A 20,006-nucleotide genomic window follows, 5' to 3' on the forward strand; every position below is an offset into this window, starting at 1 on the left:
TTGCTATTGCCTGTGTGAGGAGTTCACAGGTGGCACAAGTCAATTAGGCTGACAACAAGAATATCAGACAAAATTTATTTTTTATTTGGAATTAAGTGGTGATTTTCCGCTTCTGTCCAGCATGTCTGGGGCTTGTTAGCACATGAAACAATCTTCATGTGCCTCCAGTATCTTTGCTTCCAATGGGTTGTTTTGTCTTTGATTTTTCTCAGCAACATGTTCTTGGTATATTTTCTAGGAGGGTTCAGCGCTGTGTCTCAGATGTGTTCATTTATATATCTTTTAACTGCCAATCATTACAAAAAAAAACAGTAGTCTAAACATGGGGAATAGTTGAAAGTAATTGTGAACAGTGTGTGTGTCAAATCACATCAAATATCACATTTTGTAACAAATAATAAAAAATAAATTTGTAAAAATATATTGTTCAACCTATTGCCTGAGACTGTCAAAGAAACCTAGAGGAGTTAAACCCCTGATTCCTATTGAATTTCAATGGGAATTAGGCTGCCAGATCCCTTAGGTGCCTTTGAAAATCTCAATCAGATTGTTTAATGGGTTGTTGCTCACTTACAGTAATGGTGATGAAATAGCAGAGTATTGCAAACAATGCTATGATCTGAAACCAACAAGGACAGATTCTAGAAGTCATGTAGTATGGACCAGATTCTCTCCTGAGTTACACCAGCGTAAATGCAGGGTAACTCCATTAAGGAGAATGAAGTTGCTCTGGGTTGTACACTGGTATAACTAAGACCAGAATTCAGTTTTTGGTCTCATCTGTCACTGTTGGGTACATTATATAAATACAAAATCCTATTCACTTGCTTTGCCAATGTCCCAACTGATTCCCTTCCTCAATCTCTCCCCCCAACTGCCACCACACCCTGGACATTCTACAACAAGAAATAATGGTAGTTTATTGCTTCTCTACTCAGTTGTCCCCCTCTAGGTCTTTTCCTAACCCCTGTCTTAAAAGAAAATTGCCTACTCACAATTCCACGGCTCCCTTTCAGTTCTGCCATGAAACTATGTACTGCTATATAATCTCTCTGGCCACCTTGCTTCCTTGATTCAGAATGGATCCTTAGTGTGAGATTGCAGAATAGGGGGTTAATGTAACAATGGAGGTGGTGGCAGCTTATATTGAGATGAGGAATTTCTTCAAAGGGAAGAGTGAATGAAAGGATCAAAGAAATGTCAGGGTTGAGTGTGTCCATCAAGTTTAATGCCTAAACAGTTTCCCATGTATCCTATTTTTCTGAGTTGGACCGTCAGGCTTTGAGGCAAGGGGACCTTTCTTGTTTGTTCTGTACAGTGCTATGTACACTAAGAGTATTAGAATAATAATCATTTTGAGGGACGGAGGCAAGAAGTGGTCCAGTCCAGAGGCAGTAGGACAACTGGGTGAGGGTATTAAGTTGGAATCATCTGAGAAGTATATAACTTCAGACTGGAACACTTCAAAAATATCTCATTTTGGACATCTGGGAAGAGCCAAAGTTTGAGTGGTCTTTCTATGCAGTTGATAAGTTCCTTTCATGGCCTCTTTATGCTGATGGTACTTAGTTGTAAACATCTCTTGAAACATTTTAATTACTTCTCTCCATCCACCTTTCCTGATTACCTGGATGAGGTAAATGTGTGACTCTTTCAACAAAAACATGTTCAAAGCTATCTTCAAGCATAGCTCTGTCTGCTCCAGTTTTTTCCTGAACTCAGACTTCCTGTTTGCCTCCGTCTGTAACTATCTGCCTTGAACCTGAACTTTTCTTCTTCCTCATCTCATATTTCTGCCACATCATTGCCTATCTATGCCACTGCTTTACCACCACTTCGGCCTAGAGCAGGGGTGGGCAAACTTTTTGGGCCGAGGGCCACATCTGGGTGGAGAAATTGTATGCAGGGCCGGGGCAGGGGGTTGGGGTGTGGGAGGGAGTGTGGGGTGTGGGAGGGGCTGCAGTATGTAGGAAAGGGCTCAGGGCAAGGGATTGGGGCAGAGGAGGGGTGCGGGGTGTATGAGGGGGCTGAGGGCAGCGGGTTGGGGTGAGGAGGGGGTTCAGGGCAGGGGTTTGGCTGCACAGGGGTGCGGGGTGCAACAGGGGGCTCAGGGTAGGGGGTTGAGGTGCAGGAGGGGTGCAGGGCTATGAGGGGGCTCAAGGTAGGGAGTTGGGGTGCAGGAGGGGTGCGCAGTGCAGTCAGGGAGCTTAGGGCAGGGAGTTGGGGGGCGGGGTGCAGGAGGGGTTCAGGCTCTGGGGTGGCAGCGGCATGCACCAGGGCCAGGGCAGGCTCCCTGCATGCCTGCCCTGTCCCTGTCCCTGTCCCTGTCCCTGTCCCTGTCCCTGTCCCTGTCCCTGTCCCTGCGCTGGTCCAGGAAGTGCTGCAGTCCCTGGGGGAGGTGGGACAGAGGGCTCCGCATGTGCTGCCCTTGCCACGCCCCCAGGTACCTCCCCCGAAGCTCCCATTGGCCGTGGTTCCCTGTTCCTGGCCAATGGGAGCTGCGGGGGGCGGAGCCTGGAGGCAAGGACCTGTGGCGCCACGGGGGGCAATCCCGCGGGCCGGATCCAAAACCCTGAGGGGCCGGATCCAGCCCACAAGCCGTAGTTTGCCCACCCTTGGCTTAGATCCTCATCAGTGCCACGGTCCTCGCTCATATTGGCTATTGCATTTTCCTTCTCTGTGACCTCTTGAGGTCCCAGCTCTCCAGGCTCATGTATAGTCAGAATGCTGCCCTCTACTTCACATACACAAAGAACTGTGATCTCATCACTGCAGTTCTCAAATAGCTCCGCTGGGCTCTGCATTTACTGGCATTTCTGGGTCCAGTTCAAAAATGTCCTTTTATTTGAAAAGCCTTCCATACTTTTTTTTTTTTTTCATTTTGTCTTTCTAATCTTTTCTCTGCTTTATCGCTGGCCCTTTTTAAAATCTCACTACTAAACTGACAGCCTTCCTCTCTGCAGTTCCTGTTATCTGGAACAATCCTCCTGTATCTCTACACTTTTTACACTCTATTTTCAAATCTCAGCTGAAAGCAACTTTATCTCATGTTGAGTCTTTTGTTTTTTCTCTCCCTCTACCAAGCTTTCTGTCTCGTACTGTGATTTCAGTCCGTAAATCATTACATGTAACGTTACATTGACTGTGTAATGATGCTCTGAAATAGGGTGTTTGATTGTTTCCCCTATGATACTTAGCTTCTAACAAGATCTGTAATCAGAAAATATTCCAGTGACATTTACCTCTCCCTACCAAGCTAAAGTATTCATTTACTGTAATTAAAGGTTCGGGTGACTATTTGTTTTATCTGTTAACAACATAATGATAAAAAATAGAAGTAAATGTGCTGGTACCAACAAAAGGTGCTGCATTTTAGGAGACCTAGATTTATTTGAGCATTATCTGATCTGTTTCTATACCAACAGAGCTCAAGTACATCATAAAGGGAATACTACAACTGCAATTCTGGAGGGAGGGTGATGGTTTATATCTCAGTGACCTTTACGTTAAAGAGAGCTCGCTTGTTCACTTTTCTGATGGTATGAAGTAGGGCATGAATGTAGCACTTAGCAACAGTCAAACAACAGGGGCCTTGGGATTAGCCATGTTCAGAGCAATCTTGTGCATGAGAAGTCCCGTAGGATATGATTGATCAAAAAGGCCCATATAAATTATGCATATGTGCCTTCATAGGATTAGATGTCATAGCAAATGTGGCCATGCTATCCTTTATTTAAGTCAGTAAAATTAGCACTGAGAACAGCTATCTCCTTTACTCAGTATGGCTAACTTGTACAATTGTATTTTGAATCTCCAAATTGTTGTTGTTATTATTTTATTATGATTTTATTATATTAATAAAATCTATAATGATTTTAAGATAATCTCATGCTGGGGGGGGGGGGGGGGGCTGATACATGAATTTTATCATGTGAGGTTGGCCACTATGTTTTTTTGAAAAATGTATTCCATGAAGAGTTGTTGTAGCCATTTTGGTCCCAGGATATGAGTGAGACAAAGTGGGTGGGGTAATACCTTTTATTGGACCAGCTTCTTCTCTTAGTGAAAGAGACAAGACTCCAAGCTGCAGGGAACTGAAGAAGAGTTCTGAGGAGTTCAAAAGCATGTCTCTTTCACCAACAGGTGTTGGTACAATAAAAGATATTACCTCACCCACCTTGTCTCTTGCATGAAGAGTGTAATTTAGGGCTCATAACGCAGCTTTTTTGGGCCCAATCATGTATCTATTGAAGTCAATGGCAAACGTTCTGTTAACTTCAACAGAAGAAGGATTGGGCTCTTTATTCAGAAGTACCTCAGTATTTGGAGCCTTCCCGTTGGAACAATTGGACTGGAATGGCAATCTGCAATCATTTACATGCCATTTGGTCTTCATTACAAATTAATGAAGTGATAATTACTCTTTGCAATCGTCTATGTGGAGAAGATAGTGGTGCTATTTGCTTTATCATACAATTAATACATCTACATTCAAGTGCTTACGTAAACTTGGTGGCTTAGAAAGTTGTTGGGTTAGTAGACGTATGAAACTTCAATGTAATTACTGCAATAAAATTGCATCGTTTATTGAGCAATTCTAATTCTTCAAATAGAGTTCCTATTTTTGTTTATATCTACCATAGGAAGCGTAAGTATATTAATTGATGCAGACGATGGTAAGTAAATCAGTTGTAAATCATTGTGAATTACTTTAAATTTCCAGATGAAATACCTGTTGTTCTTCAAGTGCTGGTCCCTGTGTGTATTCCACTGTGGCTGTTTATGCGCTCCATGCACCTGAGTCCAGAAGATTTTTGCTAACAATGTCCATTGGTCTGCACCTGTGCCCTTCCTCTCCTTGTGCTCCAGACGGAGGGTATTAGAGATGCCTGCCTCTCCAGTTCCTTTCTACCTCTGTGTGGTCTGAGATAGAACCCTCCAGTGTCCACAGACTGGTCCTTCAACTTCTAATCCGTAAATATTGTAAATATAAATATTTGTTGTTAGTTCTTAGTTTTTAGTAGTTCATTTAGCTAAAGGTTTTGGGAACCCCTCCTTCCAAGCTTCCCCTCCTCTGCACACTCCCTGGTATGGGACACAGGTTATATTCAGGATTCTTGCTTCAAAAGCTGAATCTCCTGCCCGTGATGCTTCCTGGTTTAGCAACAACCATTAGCGCTGCCTATACTGCCCCGGAGAAGCTCATACGTCCACTAACTACACTATCTCCTGCTCTTTTCCCAGCTGAATCTGGAAAGCACCGGAGTTTAGATGTAGGGAACATCTCAGGGAGAGTGCCATGAGACCCCCAGTCTGATCTGGGCTGAGCAGACCTCTCTTCCACCCCCCCGTACACTGGGCAGAGGTATTGAGGAGAGAGCCACTAGCACTACCACTTCTGATACGGGGCAAGCAAGGATAGAGCCAAAAACTCCTTCTCCCAGGCTCACCATAAGGGTAGAAAGCCCTCTCAAAATCCTAAAGAGAGAGCCTCCCCCCCCCACCCCTCTGATCCACCCTAAGTGGAGGCCTTCTTCCCCATCACCTTCCAAGTCAAGTGACTCTGTGCCCAGTTCTGCAAGGATCAGGAGTCCATAAAGGTCACTATACTGACCTGCAGGCTCCAAAAATTGAATGCCTCAACAGGAGCGGGACCTTTGGAACTGAGCACGGAAAGATGTGAGCCAAGGCCAGGACAACCATCGGAAGAGACAAAGTACAAGCACTAAGAACCACATGCAGCGTCATGCTTGCATAAGCAGACATCAGCTTCCAAGGGCTGGCACGCTCGTGCTCATTCTCACTCACTCGCGCGCACACACACACTCACTCTCTCTCTCTCTCTCTCTCTCTGAGTGGGGATAGATACACTACTCAGTATGATGTCATCCGTCAGGATCCAGAATCTCCCCTTCTATCAGATCTGGTCCTTTCTACAAGGGAGATGCTGACACCATCGATCCATGAACTCTATGACAGAAGTCAATCCTGCTTCTGCCAGTCCTGGCATTTCTGCATCAATGGTCCTGGTGGCACCACCATTACAAATTGAACCTACATTTTCCTCTTTGGGTGAATCTGACATTGGGAGGGACCAATATCACCTCCACTGAAAGATGTGAGTCCAGGGAGGGGATCCATAATCTCCTGGGACCTACCTTGAACTTAGAAGATGGGGTACCCCCCTTAGGTTACCAACAGTCCCATCTCTTTGGGACAACTTTCACCAATGCTGGATCCTTCTCATTGGTCTTAAGGAGCACCATAGGAGCTGTCCATGCAATATCCTGAATTGGTAAAGTCAAGGGAGCAGAGCTTTTGTTCACTCATCCTGCCCCACACTTTTTTTGGTGGTTCAAGCTGCCACTGAAAGGGGTGGACAACAGTTCCCAAGGTCCACCCTCTCAGATGAAGAAGCCAAACATTTGGACTGCCTCACAAGGAAGGTATTTACATCAAATAGGCAATTACCAGGCCTTGCTGTAAAAGTCTGATTTTGTGAACTACTGTAAGATTTCAGAATTCAGAGGCAAGGATAAAGAACAATTTCAATCCTTTATCAAGGAGGGTAGATTGGTGACTAGAACATCCCTCTAGGGGATGACAGCCTCAAGGTCAATGGTGATTGCATTGTTATGGTGGGCAAATCCTGACTTCATTCCTCAGGATTCCCCAGGGAAGTTCAATCCCCTGTGGAGGATTTGATGGAAATAGCTTATTTAGTGAAATGACTGAATTAAAGACTCAATGGTGACCCTCCGCTCCTTGGGGATATATATGGTGACACAGAAGACGTGTCATGGGCAGCCTCACAAGTACCACAAGCCTTCTACCACCAAAGGGGATATGAAATGCCACAAAAGTGGCAGAGGTGCAGAGAAACAAACACAACACTCCTCCTTCCCAGCCTCCTGTCAAAATTTTTTTCCACTGGACTCATGAGAGCTGCGATCCACCTCACAGCCACATAGGGCATCACACCTTCTACTCAGTGGGTACTGCTTGTCAGTCACCCATAGTGGAATATGCATAGGAACTATCCCCTGAAGAAGAAGAAAAAGTTACTTATCTTGTACAGTAACTAGAGTTCTTTGAGATGTGTTCTCCCTACTTGTATTCCACTATCTGCGCACTCCTCCTCCTCGGTCTCAATCCTTCACTCATGATTTGTGGTGTAGAAGGAACTGGAGAGATGGTTGCTCTGCACAAGGAGAGGAAGGAAGAGTGCAGTAGTGGACCAGTGGATGCTGCTAGCAAAAATTACCCTGTCTCAGGCATGTGGAGTGCATGACAATGCCAGAGAAGAATACAGATAGGGACCACACATCTCAAAGAACTCCAGTTACTATAGAGGTTAGTAACTGTTATTTATAATCCTATCTAATTTAATCTTGAGATATTTCAATAATTGACCTTATTTGTTCTGGAAACCCTACATTTCATAGTTAAAGTGCAAGAGTTGATGATTAACATATAGATAGTATTTTCCGTTGAGTCTTTGTCCATTTACAGAAGTTGCATTGGTTTAATTTAAATCTGCTTTTAAATGGATGTAGTTAATCCAGTGCAAATCCCTATATGGACACTTTTTGTTTGGTAATAGTGTCTTATATCTTAAATTAAACCCATGCCACGTTCTCATATAGACAGGCCCTTAGAAGCCCTGGAATGCTGCTCAATGGAACTGGAAACTGGGATTAACAATTCCTGGGTTTTATTCCTGACTAGGCCACTGACTTGCTATGTGACTTCTGAAAGGTCAATAGACCCTTCTGGGACTATTTCACCATCTGTAAAGTGTTGATAATACTTCCCTGTCTCACAGGGGTTTTGTAGGTAGGGTTGCCAACTTTCTAATTGCTCAAAACTGAACACCTGCCCCGCCCCTTCTCCGAAGCCCCCCCTCCTCCACCCCTTCTCCGAGGCCCCACCCCCCTCTACATCCCCCTCCCTCCATCATTTGCTCTCCCCCACCCTCACTTGAAAACCATATGCCTGGCAACCCTATTTGTGAAGCTTAGTGACTTAATGTTTACCATGGACTACTTTGAGATCATTGGATGGCAGATGCTGTATCAGATGAATGTTGATCAGAATCAAAACTTAAATGCAGAATTGATGTCGGTGCACTGAGGAAGGCACTTCTTTGGAAAATTTTCTGATCTGTCCTGAAGAATAGTTGTGGTCCCTCTGAAAATACTTACTTCCATCTACTTCACACATTCCAAAATTTGTACCATGCAGAAGCTCTGTTTTAGGACTGAGTACTCCCTAGCTATATTACATCAGGTCGCTGGTGTGACATAGGGTTTTCATTATTGAATGTATTGTGTGTATCTCTAAGAGTGACAATGATGTGTGAGGTGAATTTCTGTAACAGCTAAAAACAGCCAGACTTCAGTATGACAACAGTTGTATTCCTGTGTGTACATGTAGTCCCCTTGAAAGCTATAAGAATAGGTTTGGGAGTTGTAACAGGTATTTTATGAGTCTCAGGGTTGGATGTATTTTGTCTCTTATTTTCTGTTTTGTTTTAATTTAAAATGTTAGACATCTGAGTCTTTCACGTAAGTCAGGCTCCATTCTTGGGTTGATGGGTATTCTGAAATTGCTAGCAATCAAGAGCCTGTACATGGTGACTGTAATAATGCGTAAAGTGCATGCTGAATGGCAGCAGCCTGATGTTGGTATTGATGTACTAGAGCTTGTCCCGTATTGAAACAAAAAGATGGTTAGCAATGCCGAAGAATTCAAACAAATATCTGCAAAGTTCAGTCCGGTTTATACTCCTTATTATTTAATACTTGTGAACGTTTGCATGTCCAAATTCTTGTTTGCTTAACGTTTTGGTGGAATTGATACTATAGTCGCACGTTCATAGTCATTTGCAAACAGTATTAATATACCAAGAGCTGCTCACCGTTTGCTTTTGTTCATTTAAAACTTTTTTTATAGTCATCCATTCAGGAGCAGAAAAAATACGGTGTGATTTAAGAGTCCAGTCACACAGGCTGAGTGACTTAGGGCAGGTCTACACTTAAAATGCTGCAGTGGGAGAGCTGCACTGTGCAGCTGCACCACTGTAGTGCTTCAGTGAAGATAATACTCCACTGATGAGAGAGCAACTCCCACCGGTGCAGTTAATCCACCTCCAAGAGAAGCGATAACTATGTCGATGGGATAAACCCTCCCATTGACATAGCGATGTCTACCCAGGGGTTAGGTCGATACAACTGTGTCGCTCAGGGGGGTGGATTTTTCACACCCCTGAGAGATGTACTTATCCTGATGTACGTTTGTAGTGGAGACCTGGCCTAATGGAGAATACTTGAAGTGACCACCCTCCCCGGTGATTTTTTTTCTCTGTAAAGTAACTTGCAAATATTTGTATTTTAACAATATGGGGACAGAAATTGGGACTGGTTCATGAATATTTTGCAAATGGGAAAAATACATAAATTTGTCTGATAAAATATCCAAAAATATTTGTACGATGGGACCATATTTGTAAGATACCATTGTGAAGAGTGTGGTGTAAAATCCTATCTAGCACTGGGAGGACCTGAGTAATCAGGATGCTATGAAAGGTAAGCTAATGGTATTTTTTTTTAATAATTGTGGTAGCAAAGCTAAAATGGACTGGGTCATGGTACCAGATGAACTAAACAGCAATCTCTGAAGTAGGTTGCTTTCTAGTGAGAGGCATCTAAAGAAACTGTTAAAGCCCTAAAATTTCATTATGAACTAATTGAATTCCAACAGTGGCCAATGACAGACCGTGAATTTCTTTTGAGATGTCTGTTTAAACCTTGTAAGGGACTTTTTCAGCTGCTTAGAGTATCTAAGTATAAGGATATACACAGTGATCAGCCTTAAAAAAGTATCAGGGGGTAGTTATGTTAGTCTGTATCCACAAAAACAATAAGGGAGTCCGGTGGCACCTTAAAGACTAACAGATTTATTTGGGCATAAGCTTTCATCTTAATGTCTTAAAAAGACATCACTGGTTACCATTTAACATGTGATGTACGTCATCCGGTGCATCAAATGCCCCAATAACAACTGTGTGGATGAAGGCAGACAATCACTATACTCTCGAATGAACTCACACAGAAAAATTATAAAAGACAAAACACTGGTGGCAAACACTTCTCATAAAACAATCACTCCATATCTGACCTCTCAGTTCTTGTCCTCAAAGGAAACCTCCACAACAACTTCAAAAGATGAGATGGGGAGCTTAAATTCATCACTTTGCTAGACACTAAAAATCATGGACTCAATTGAGATGCTGTTTTGATGTCTCCTTACAGCAATCTGTAGCCCACTAACGCTCCTTTATCCTATGACTGCAGAGGTGTTAATTGTCGACTTGAATGGTGAAGACTTCACTCTTGTACTAACTCTTTAACAATATTTTTCACCTTCTATTTAGCTGTGACACTCCCATTACCTTTCCCAGACCTGAAGAAGAGCTCTGTGTAGCTTGAAAGCATCTCTCTCTCACCAACAGACGTTGGTCCAATAAATTTTTTTTACCTCATCCGCCTTGTCTCTCTCATTTAAAAAGTCAACATTTAACAGTTACCACTTCTAAATATAGGGAAATAACTATCAATTTTCTTGTAAACTTTGTGGTAACTTGATAAATGTTGACTACTTAATGGTAACTGCTATATATGCTTAATGTATTCATGGGAACAGGAAGTGTACATTTGACAAGGTTTTCCCATCAAATTTCTAGGTACAGCAGGGACATTTTCTAAAGTGAGTTCAGACCCTTCATTATACTGTTTCATCATAATGTGAAGCTCTAAATGCAATTACTATTGCTGTTGACATAATCAATATACTTAATATATTTTTCTTTTCTTTTTTTTCAGTGGGAAGAAATTAGTGGAGTTGATGAACATTATACACCAATCAGAACTTACCAGGTATGCAATGTTATGGATCACAGTCAGAACAACTGGCTGAGAACAAACTGGATTCCACGCAACTCAGCTCAGAAAATCTATGTGGAGCTCAAGTTTACCTTGAGGGACTGTAATAGCATCCCTCTGGTTCTGGGCACTTGCAAAGAGACCTTCAATCTCTATTATATGGAGTCTGATGATGACCATTCGGTCAAGTTCAGAGAACCTCAGTTTACAAAGATTGACACCATTGCAGCTGATGAGAGCTTCACTCAAATGGATCTTGGGGATCGAATTCTCAAGCTCAATACGGAAGTTCGTGAGGTGGGACCTGTCAGCAGGAAAGGTTTTTACCTGGCTTTTCAAGATGTGGGTGCATGTGTTGCCTTAGTATCAGTGAGAGTGTACTTCAAGAAGTGCCCTTTCACTGTAAAAAACCTGGCCATGTTTCCAGATACAGTACCTATGGACTCTCAGTCATTGGTGGAAGTGCAAGGTTCTTGTGTCAATCACTCCAAGGAGGAAGACCCACCCAAGATGTATTGCAGTACAGAAGGCGAATGGCTAGTGCCCATCGGAAAGTGTTTGTGTAATGCTGGCTATGAAGAAAGAGGCTATGAATGCCAAGGTAAAAAAGTACTTCATGTTCACCGTTCAGTTATTAACAGGGGTTTCACCATCTGTCTATGTTCCATATATTGGCTTATGTTAATTTTTCAGACGCTAATGAGAGATTTATTAGATCACAAAATTGCTCATTAAATTAGTTCCTGTTTAATTTATGTAAATAATGTTATTTAACCATATTTATTTATTAGGGTTGATTAAATAATTCACAGCTAATACTGAATTCAGCAAATCTAGACTTGCTTCCCTCTCACAGACTTTCTAACAGCCCATTACAATTTCCTCAAATGTATATGTTGTGTCGGAGTATTTGAAACTTTTTAATTCTGGCTTGATTGCTTGCAGTCCTCTGTGTTTAGTATTTGATACTTGAGTTGTGTTGGTTAGTTGTGACCGGTCAGGTAAAATACATGGTTTTGATTCTGGTTCCACATTGGTTGTGTGTGCAAATGCTTGCAAAGCGAATACTAATGTTTGCAGATTCTAAGTTACATTTCCATGAATCCTCAAACTTTTGACTCAGTCATTTTCTGCAAACATGTGAGTCAGTGAAACTTGGTTAAGTGAAAACTCCTAGAAATGGAACATACTGGGGCTTGATTGGTCAAAGCCAAGTTATTGAAGCATTTGAATCTAGATTCATTTGCAAACTTCTTTCAACATTTGCTCAGCTGTCTCAATGAAATGATGATTTTATATTTTGCCTTTTACTCAAAGGTACTTGGGTCTTTCTTTTAGTCTCTTGGTGCCTTGGTCAGTAACTTGACTGGTCACTACTGACTAGAGATGGTCAAAACTCAGAATTTCCATTTTGTGGGAAATGCCATTTTGTAATTTGTTTTCATTATGAAAATTTTTCTGTAAATCCTTAGCTTCATAGTGCCAAAAGAAGTGTTTTTATGATGATTCTTCTTGAAATGTGCTCGTATAAAAAGGGGTATTACAATTATCCCAGCAAACAGCTAGTGCAATAAGTTGTAGTTTAGACCATTACCTTGAACTTCCTTAAGACTGGTAGACTCCTTTTACATAGGCCATCCAACAGTCTTCATGTGTGTAGGAGAAATCGTGGGAGATGGGAGCAACCACCTCTGATTCCGCAACCAAAGCTATGCAATTCTGAGTCCTCTTCTAACGAAAATAGCTTTCCCACAGAATGTGAGAGAGGAGGATGGGAGACCAAAGGGATCAAGTGTACAATGTTTGTTGTTTTTGGATTGGATGTTAACTTCTTTCCTTTGAAAGGGTGGCTCAAGGAGCTGAAGTTTATGTATTTTTTCGCTTTAATTAGCTATGGACAAATTAAAAAACACAAATTAGATTTTTCTATTAGACACTAAAATCAATAGTAGCTGGAATTTTATTATTCAGGCACCCATGATATTTGGGGCTCCTATAGCCACATTTTAAATTCCTGAAAAGTTTGGGGAAAACGTTGGTATTACTCTAACCACCATATATACTCTTGCTATAACATTAGAGCCCTTGTCCCTGTAAATGATGGAAAGCCCTTGGTTTAGAATTACAGTCACACAGGAGCATGAAAAGACAGTCGCTGCAGAGAGTATCAGGAAAAAACCTGAACCAATGATGCAGTATTCAGTAAAAAAGCTATTTTTTCCCCTTGCGGTCAGATTCTGTTCTCAGACATAGCATGTGCTGTTCCTACTGAAGTCAGCAAGGGTTATGCGTCTGTTTTTTAGGGCAGATTTTGACCATGAATTTAAAAGATAAAAGGCGACACTAACCCTAACATAATTTCTTGGGATCCGGTCCTTCTGTCCTGTTCCCTTGGCTTCAATTGCATATTTTCATCAAATGGGCTTTGTATGATCAGACCATTAGCAAAAGTGAAGGACATTATGGTTTACTCTGGCTTTACATGTAATGTCTTGCTGCCCTGACAACTTTTTTCGAGACTCATATTTGTCAAATGTTTTCACCTTGGTGTGATTTAAGTGGCACTCTCAAAGCAGTTGGTAATCCAACCCCTCACCGCTGTTGACGTCAGTACCACAGCAGGAATCGGAAAGCTTGGAATGGAGTTCAATTTTTCACATACTTTTTAAACTGACCACTTTGGTTCAGTTTGGCTGCTTCTGCCCTTTTTTTGCTTGTCAGGGATTCAGGATTGTGTTGTTTGGAATAGACACAAAATGGGGTTACATACATAGACTTGAATGAATGGGGAATTGGAAATAATATAATTCCCCTACTTGAAATTAATTTAATATAATCTGAAGAGGGGAAAGCAATAATATAGCACTGCTTATCTTCAGAGTGCTTTAAAAACATTTAATTATGTAAGGGATTTTTGCCAGTTGAGCCTGTGTGCAAGCACTTTCTGAAGTTCTGATTTGCTTTTACACCAACAGTTTTTATTGTATTCTATCTCTGCTCTAATACTGGTCCTTATGAGGATTTCATAACAGATTTTCAAATATGCAGTCATCTTGCATTAGAAGAATATTGTCACAGGTAATGAAATTAAGTCCTCTAATGAGGTCTGATGAGTCCATAAAGTTGGTTTCGAAATCATCATGCACAACTTCTCTTCATATTGGCAAAAGTGTTGTGGCTCAATCTTGCCCTCAAATAAGCAGCACACACCATTTTTCATATACATTTTAAAGACAGCCTTGCTTCCACTGCATTCCAAGGAAATGAGTAAGTTTTGGGGGGATAGGCTCTGGGCTTAGCTTTTACAAATATGATTTAAAAGTATTGCTTCCTGTTTGTTTCCATGTTGTTAAGTCAAGATCAGACAAATTGTCTGTTAGTTTTTGGCTCCGATCTTGCATTTGATAGCGTGTGAGCAGACTGCTGCTCCAGTGAAAAGTTCTATTGATTAGGGGGCTTCATGTGGATATATGACTGTCTGCCTACATGCTATCAATTGCATAATCAGGGCTTTATTTTGCTACAGGAAAGCAAAATGTTGTTCTTATTCATATTTTCTTTGTTCTTTCATGTAGCCACCTTTGTTAACATATGTGTGAGGGAAAGTCACTTTTAGAAAATGTACAGTTAGTCCTGTTGAGGAATTTGGCTTATTTAATCCATTCAGGGTAACTGTTAAGATTTAGGCTCTTATCCTGCACCTACACCCGTGTTTGAATTGAGGCACTGTGGTTAGTCCCAGTTAAAGTCAGTGAAACTACTTGGTATGTAAAGTACACCCATGTGTAAGTCTTTGCAGGATTAGGGCCTTGGAATGCTATAAACATTGCTAAAGCATCTTACTGAGTGAGAGGCTTGTTATAAATTTGGACAGCAATATGTGTTTGGGTTTGTTCTCTTCACATAACTTTGCCAGTGTGTTGGGGGATTTGACTTATAGCACTCTTTCCCAATAACAGCATTAGGCTTCGGTTGAATAAAGACTACCAATTTTATGTTGGACACTCTGGTAGTTTTCTGATGTTTGCTTAGAACTGGATTTTCACCTGACTTGTTCCAATTCAGCTGTAAACCTGATTTGAACTTCCGGTGTCAGTCCCTAGACGTGGAAGATGGATGTGTGAAAGGATTACATGACCTAGCTCCGTTCTTCCAAAGCAGTAACGTTTAATTTTTAATTTTTTAGAATGAAGAGACCATTATGGATATTTTAGAAATTAGATGTTATGTCTCCTAGTCCATCCCCTACCAATAAAGGACTGTTCTCTATTGTAATTTTGCTTATGTGTTGCATGGGCTAGTTTTAAATGTCCCAAGTGATGGGTGACTTCCACCACCTCCCCTTGTGATATTATTTCACACACTAATAGAACTCACTGTTAGAAAACTCTTCCTGCTTGTAATCTTAATATTTCTCTTTCTTAGGGTCATTCTCTGTTCTCCTAGTCATGCTGCTTTCCAGTGTGCTTTATAACTCCTTTCTTTTTTTGGTGTTTGCACCTTTTAAATATTTGTAGACTGTTCTCATTTCCCCACACTCAGTCACCCCTAATCGAGCTGTACTTATTTAATTCTTTTAAAAAAAATTATCTTCAGTTGTCCATGACTCTTCAAAAGTAGTTGTCAAAAACAGTAAATTCATTTGATAATTCTCTATAATGCATATTGACCAGATGTATATCTTTAACTAATTGTTTACCTAATTTTTATGAAGGCACTCCTATCCTATAGTGACAGTTGCCATATAAGTACCTAGATAGGTGAATGTCTGTTTTTACAAACTTTGACTCACTTCCCAATTATTCAAATACATTTTCTGTTTGTTTTTTCTTGGTGATATGGAGGAATTGTTAGTTGTGTCTTAATTATCATATCTTTTAGTTACATGGCTGGACTTTAATATGTCCACTTCTCAACAATTACTCACTAAAGTATTCTGTTTCTCTAATTTTGGTCTTCTGCAATTAAATACCTTGCACTGCTGCTTCAATATGTGAACGTAAGCCTCTGGTCACTGGTTCCAAATATCATGCTATCAATCAGTTCCTTTCCATTGGTAAGAGTCAAGATGGTGTCTTCTCCAGTTGGAATCTTTTCTACAGAATGATAGAGAATACAGAAATAGTCCTTCTCTAGTAATACAGTGGACATTTATATGACTCTGGAGAATCTTCATCTGGTATATTGTGGTCAGTTTTGGGTACGTCATAACCAAAAAGATTTAGATAAACTGGATGCCCTCCAAAGAAGAACAAAAATGAATGAGGATAATGAGAATGTATATAGCATAGCTAATTAATAGTCGGGGGGGGGGGGGGGAGGGTCCATGCTAAGTTTATACCCTTCCAGAAATGAAGGAGGGTGAGGAACTAAATTGCACAGTGCAAGGGTTTATAACTAGGAAGAATGAGATGGGGAAAAAAATAAAAAAGAAATTTAGGCAAAATATTAGAAAAAATTAGCCTGACAACTTCCTATGTAATAATCTGAAAGTCTCCCAAGGGAAATTTGCAAACATACAATGGGAAATTGTGTCCCCATTTGGGAGTAAAAATGAACTTACAGGCACTTGAGTACTTTTTCAACAGGTTACACTTCAGAGCACAATATCCATTGTGTTTCCAAATGGTAGAACAAAAATAAATTGACAGGCCTGAGAAGAATGGCTCTCTAAGCACACAAGTGCATGTTCATCTACATGCTAGTATTACAAACTGCAGTTTAAAATTTAGATGGATTTCCACTTTTGAGTAATCCTGAATTACTGCAATGTTTTGTTCTGCATTATCAAAATTCAAATTGTTGAGAGATTTTATAAAGGCATTTATGAAATGGTTTTTATTTTTTTCTTGTAAATTTCCTGTGTGATAAAGTTTAAAACTTCAACAACTGACAGACAAATTTTATATAACAAAACACAAAAAAAGTATAAGGACTGAATCCAGTAAACCTTCCTCATGCAGATAGTTCTTACTCAACTGAACAGTCCACTTAAGTAAAAGGAGAAAATGGTCCTGGGAAGTTGGGGTGGGGGTGGGGGGAGGTAAATTATGTGTAACATACATGGTTATCGCAGAAATGCTTTCTCAATTTCTCTACTAACACTAAATTATTCAAACACTTAAGCTCTATAGTACAGTGTGCCAAACTAGATTTATATCTCTCAATTCATGGAAATATGAAAAGAATGCCAAACCCACCTATATAAATCTGAACAATCTCATTTTTGTTGAACTCTCTGAGAAATGAATACTGTATTTCTGAGGTATCGTTATGAAAAATGATATTCATATACTGTGAGGAATTAAAAAGGAATTGGAGAGATGTTTAAATATAAATAACAATTTTGGTCTCAGCATACTTAATTATAAATTTTCATCTACCAATAATTGTATTCCTGCTTTCAACAAACATTTTTTGAATGAAAAGAGGGAAAGGAGCAATTAGGAGTTATTTAACATGGTGCATGTGGGAGCACACAGGAGAGGGGACATGTAGTGTGTGTTTATGAGCAAGGTTTATTGATCTATAAGCCACTGAGGCCAGTAGTTTCCCCATGAAATGGCTGAATATCTGACAGATTGCATATACAATCGGGGCACTAAGTTAGACTACTAATTACACTTATGCACCTATCTACAAGATCACATTGTACTTAGTTTTTAATTAAGAGGTTGTTGCAGTAGGACTGCATAATCACATAGTGGCAACAGTAACATCAAAAGTTAGCATTTACATGGTGTCTTTACAGAAATCTGGAAAAGCCACAAAATCAAGCACTGGTCCTACAATATACACATGTATTAGGACACCAGAATTTGAAGTGGCCTTCATTTTAAGTTTGAAAAAGTTTTGTTTTTAACACAAAACAAAATGTTTAAAGGAGGATTGCTAAACTTTTTTTGCTATCTAAAATTACATTACATAGAGATAACTATAAATTACAACACATTCCTTACTTATAGCTATGAAATATGCAATGTTCTCATCTAGTTTCAGATCCTAAAAGTTCATGAACAGAACTCTAGGTAGGATTTTCACAAGTGTTCAGCACTGGCCTAACTCTTCTCCCTGAAAGTCGATGGTAACCAGTATCTTCTCTGATTTGAATATCATAAGCAGAGCTAGATGAATAATTTAAAAAATCAGGTAACTTACTTACAAATATTGCAAAATGAATTTAATACATAATTGCAAACATATTAGTCACATTATTAGACCAGTTCTGTAGATGGGCAAAACTAAAATAGAAAATTCTCTAATTGAAGGAAGGAAAAAAAAAATTCACTGAATCAGTATTGTATAACTTGCTCTAGTCAATAGTATGGAATAGTTCCAGTCATGTATATTTACTTGAGAAGATGCCTTTCAATAATGCAGAACAAATTTGCTGCCAGCTGTGATAAAAAAGTCGAAATATTTTGTTTATTTACTTCTACTTACATAATCATTTTTGATATTAACAGACTAAATGATACTTATTTTAGAACATTTTTAAATTCTAAAATTTCCGTCCAAAATTATGTGTAAAAGGGCAGTGTCTATATATTTTATAATTCTTATACTCAGAGCTGGATTTTCAGAGTGCACTTCAAGCTAGTGGGAAACACAGAAAAGGCAATATTTAAGTGCACCTAGTGCAACTTAAAATAGGAAAAATGCACTGTACATTTATATAACTCAAATTATGTTTGTCACAGAAGACGATTTGCTATGTCTGTGAACTACCCACTGTTCACTCTGCAACATGCATCTCCGGTACTGTTACGTTTTAAGCAATAGAAGGTACACACATTAGAACATCCCTGCTCCTGCTTGAAAATGAAGGGGTATCTGAGGTCCATTTGGCTCCTATTTGTGAACCTGCAGTTTGTTTCTGATTTTGATACTGTACGAGATATCCTCAAAGCATCTGCTTTTGAGTTTTTGTTCGGGTCTATGCTGCAAATGTTTTTCAGCTATGTGTGATAAGGGCTCTTAAGGGACCTTGCTGGTATTTCCTCAACCTTTTTCATTTTAATGGTTTTGCTTCTTTGTTGGCTCTCACAAGATATTTTTTTTTTAAGTGGTGGTGTTTTTTTGTTTTTGAGGGATTTCCCCCTCTCCCCCCCCCCCCCCCCGCTTTCTACCTTGCACTAGCTTTGGGGTACTCAGGCATATTATTTAGTTAATAGTTACACAAAGATTGTATTGTCAGTATGAATTCATTGAACACTTTGCACTCCCCCTCTTCCGCTTCCCGCCCAGCAGTTTCTTCGCCACTTGTGCCTGTGTTTAGAGTTATTTGACAATCCCTTATTAGTTCCAGAGAGGAACTTATAAAGGCTAATAGGGGTTTGCATTACAACTGACAGCTGGCACTAGACTTTAATAGAGAGCAATTGTAATGAGAAGTGTAAGTTTTGGTAACATTTGATGAAAATGCTCTTAAAGTAAGAACCATCTTGAAAGATGAGTATGAGAAGTTGAGAATCATATATATGACTGCTGCTCCTCAGCTTGAAGTACAGGATGTTGTCAAAACAGGCTGTTGGCAGACATCTAAATAACCAGTAATTGATATCAAACTCTATTGAACGTTTGACTGCAAGAAAAATTGCAGAATTGATTGTTACTCTGCATTACAAATTGGATATTCAAAATTTTATCCACAATTGTTCACTCTCCTTGGCTTTGAAATTGCATTGAACAGTATTTGGTCCTTAATGGCATAATCTTGTTCCATAATGATTTAGTCTTAACACACTTGTTAGAGGAGTCAGAGTGATTAGGAATTCATTGTCTAGGATTTGTTTGTAGTTTCTGCACTAAGTGCTTATCAACATTATATGCCATGTAAATCAGTATACCTGGTGTGTCAAGAGAAAAAAAAAACACAAGCAGGTCTTGTGTTTAAACACAAATGAAGCTTAGACACAAACAAGCACAAATACTTCCAGGGTCATGGGGGCAAAATGTGTCACTGTCATGTATCTGTGGGTTCAACTGTTGTCTACTGTAAGGTTAAAATTTGATGTTATAATTTAGAACAGCTGCTCCTTGAAAGGAAGATTCATTTTCAAC

At 40.0% G+C, this 20,006-nt stretch overlaps 1 protein-coding gene across 22 annotated transcripts in view; it reads left to right on the plus strand.

Annotated features, from left to right (window-relative positions):
- Nucleotides 1–20,006, plus strand: part of EPHA3 (EPH receptor A3) — a 469,948-nt gene that overhangs the window by 245,578 nt on the left and 204,364 nt on the right. For all 22 annotated transcript variants that reach the window (XM_065588996.1, XM_065588965.1, XM_065589035.1 and 19 more), the window contains one exon: nucleotides 10,884–11,544. In XM_065588996.1, coding sequence (XP_065445068.1) covers nucleotides 10,950–11,544 — 595 coding nt within the window. In that variant the 5' untranslated portion in view covers nucleotides 10,884–10,949. The remainder of the gene's footprint in view (nucleotides 1–10,883; nucleotides 11,545–20,006) is intronic.

The sequence above is a fragment of the Chrysemys picta genome, chromosome 1, assembly GCF_011386835.1.
Source record: "Chrysemys picta bellii isolate R12L10 chromosome 1, ASM1138683v2, whole genome shotgun sequence".
Taxonomy (NCBI): Eukaryota; Metazoa; Chordata; order Testudines; family Emydidae; genus Chrysemys; species Chrysemys picta.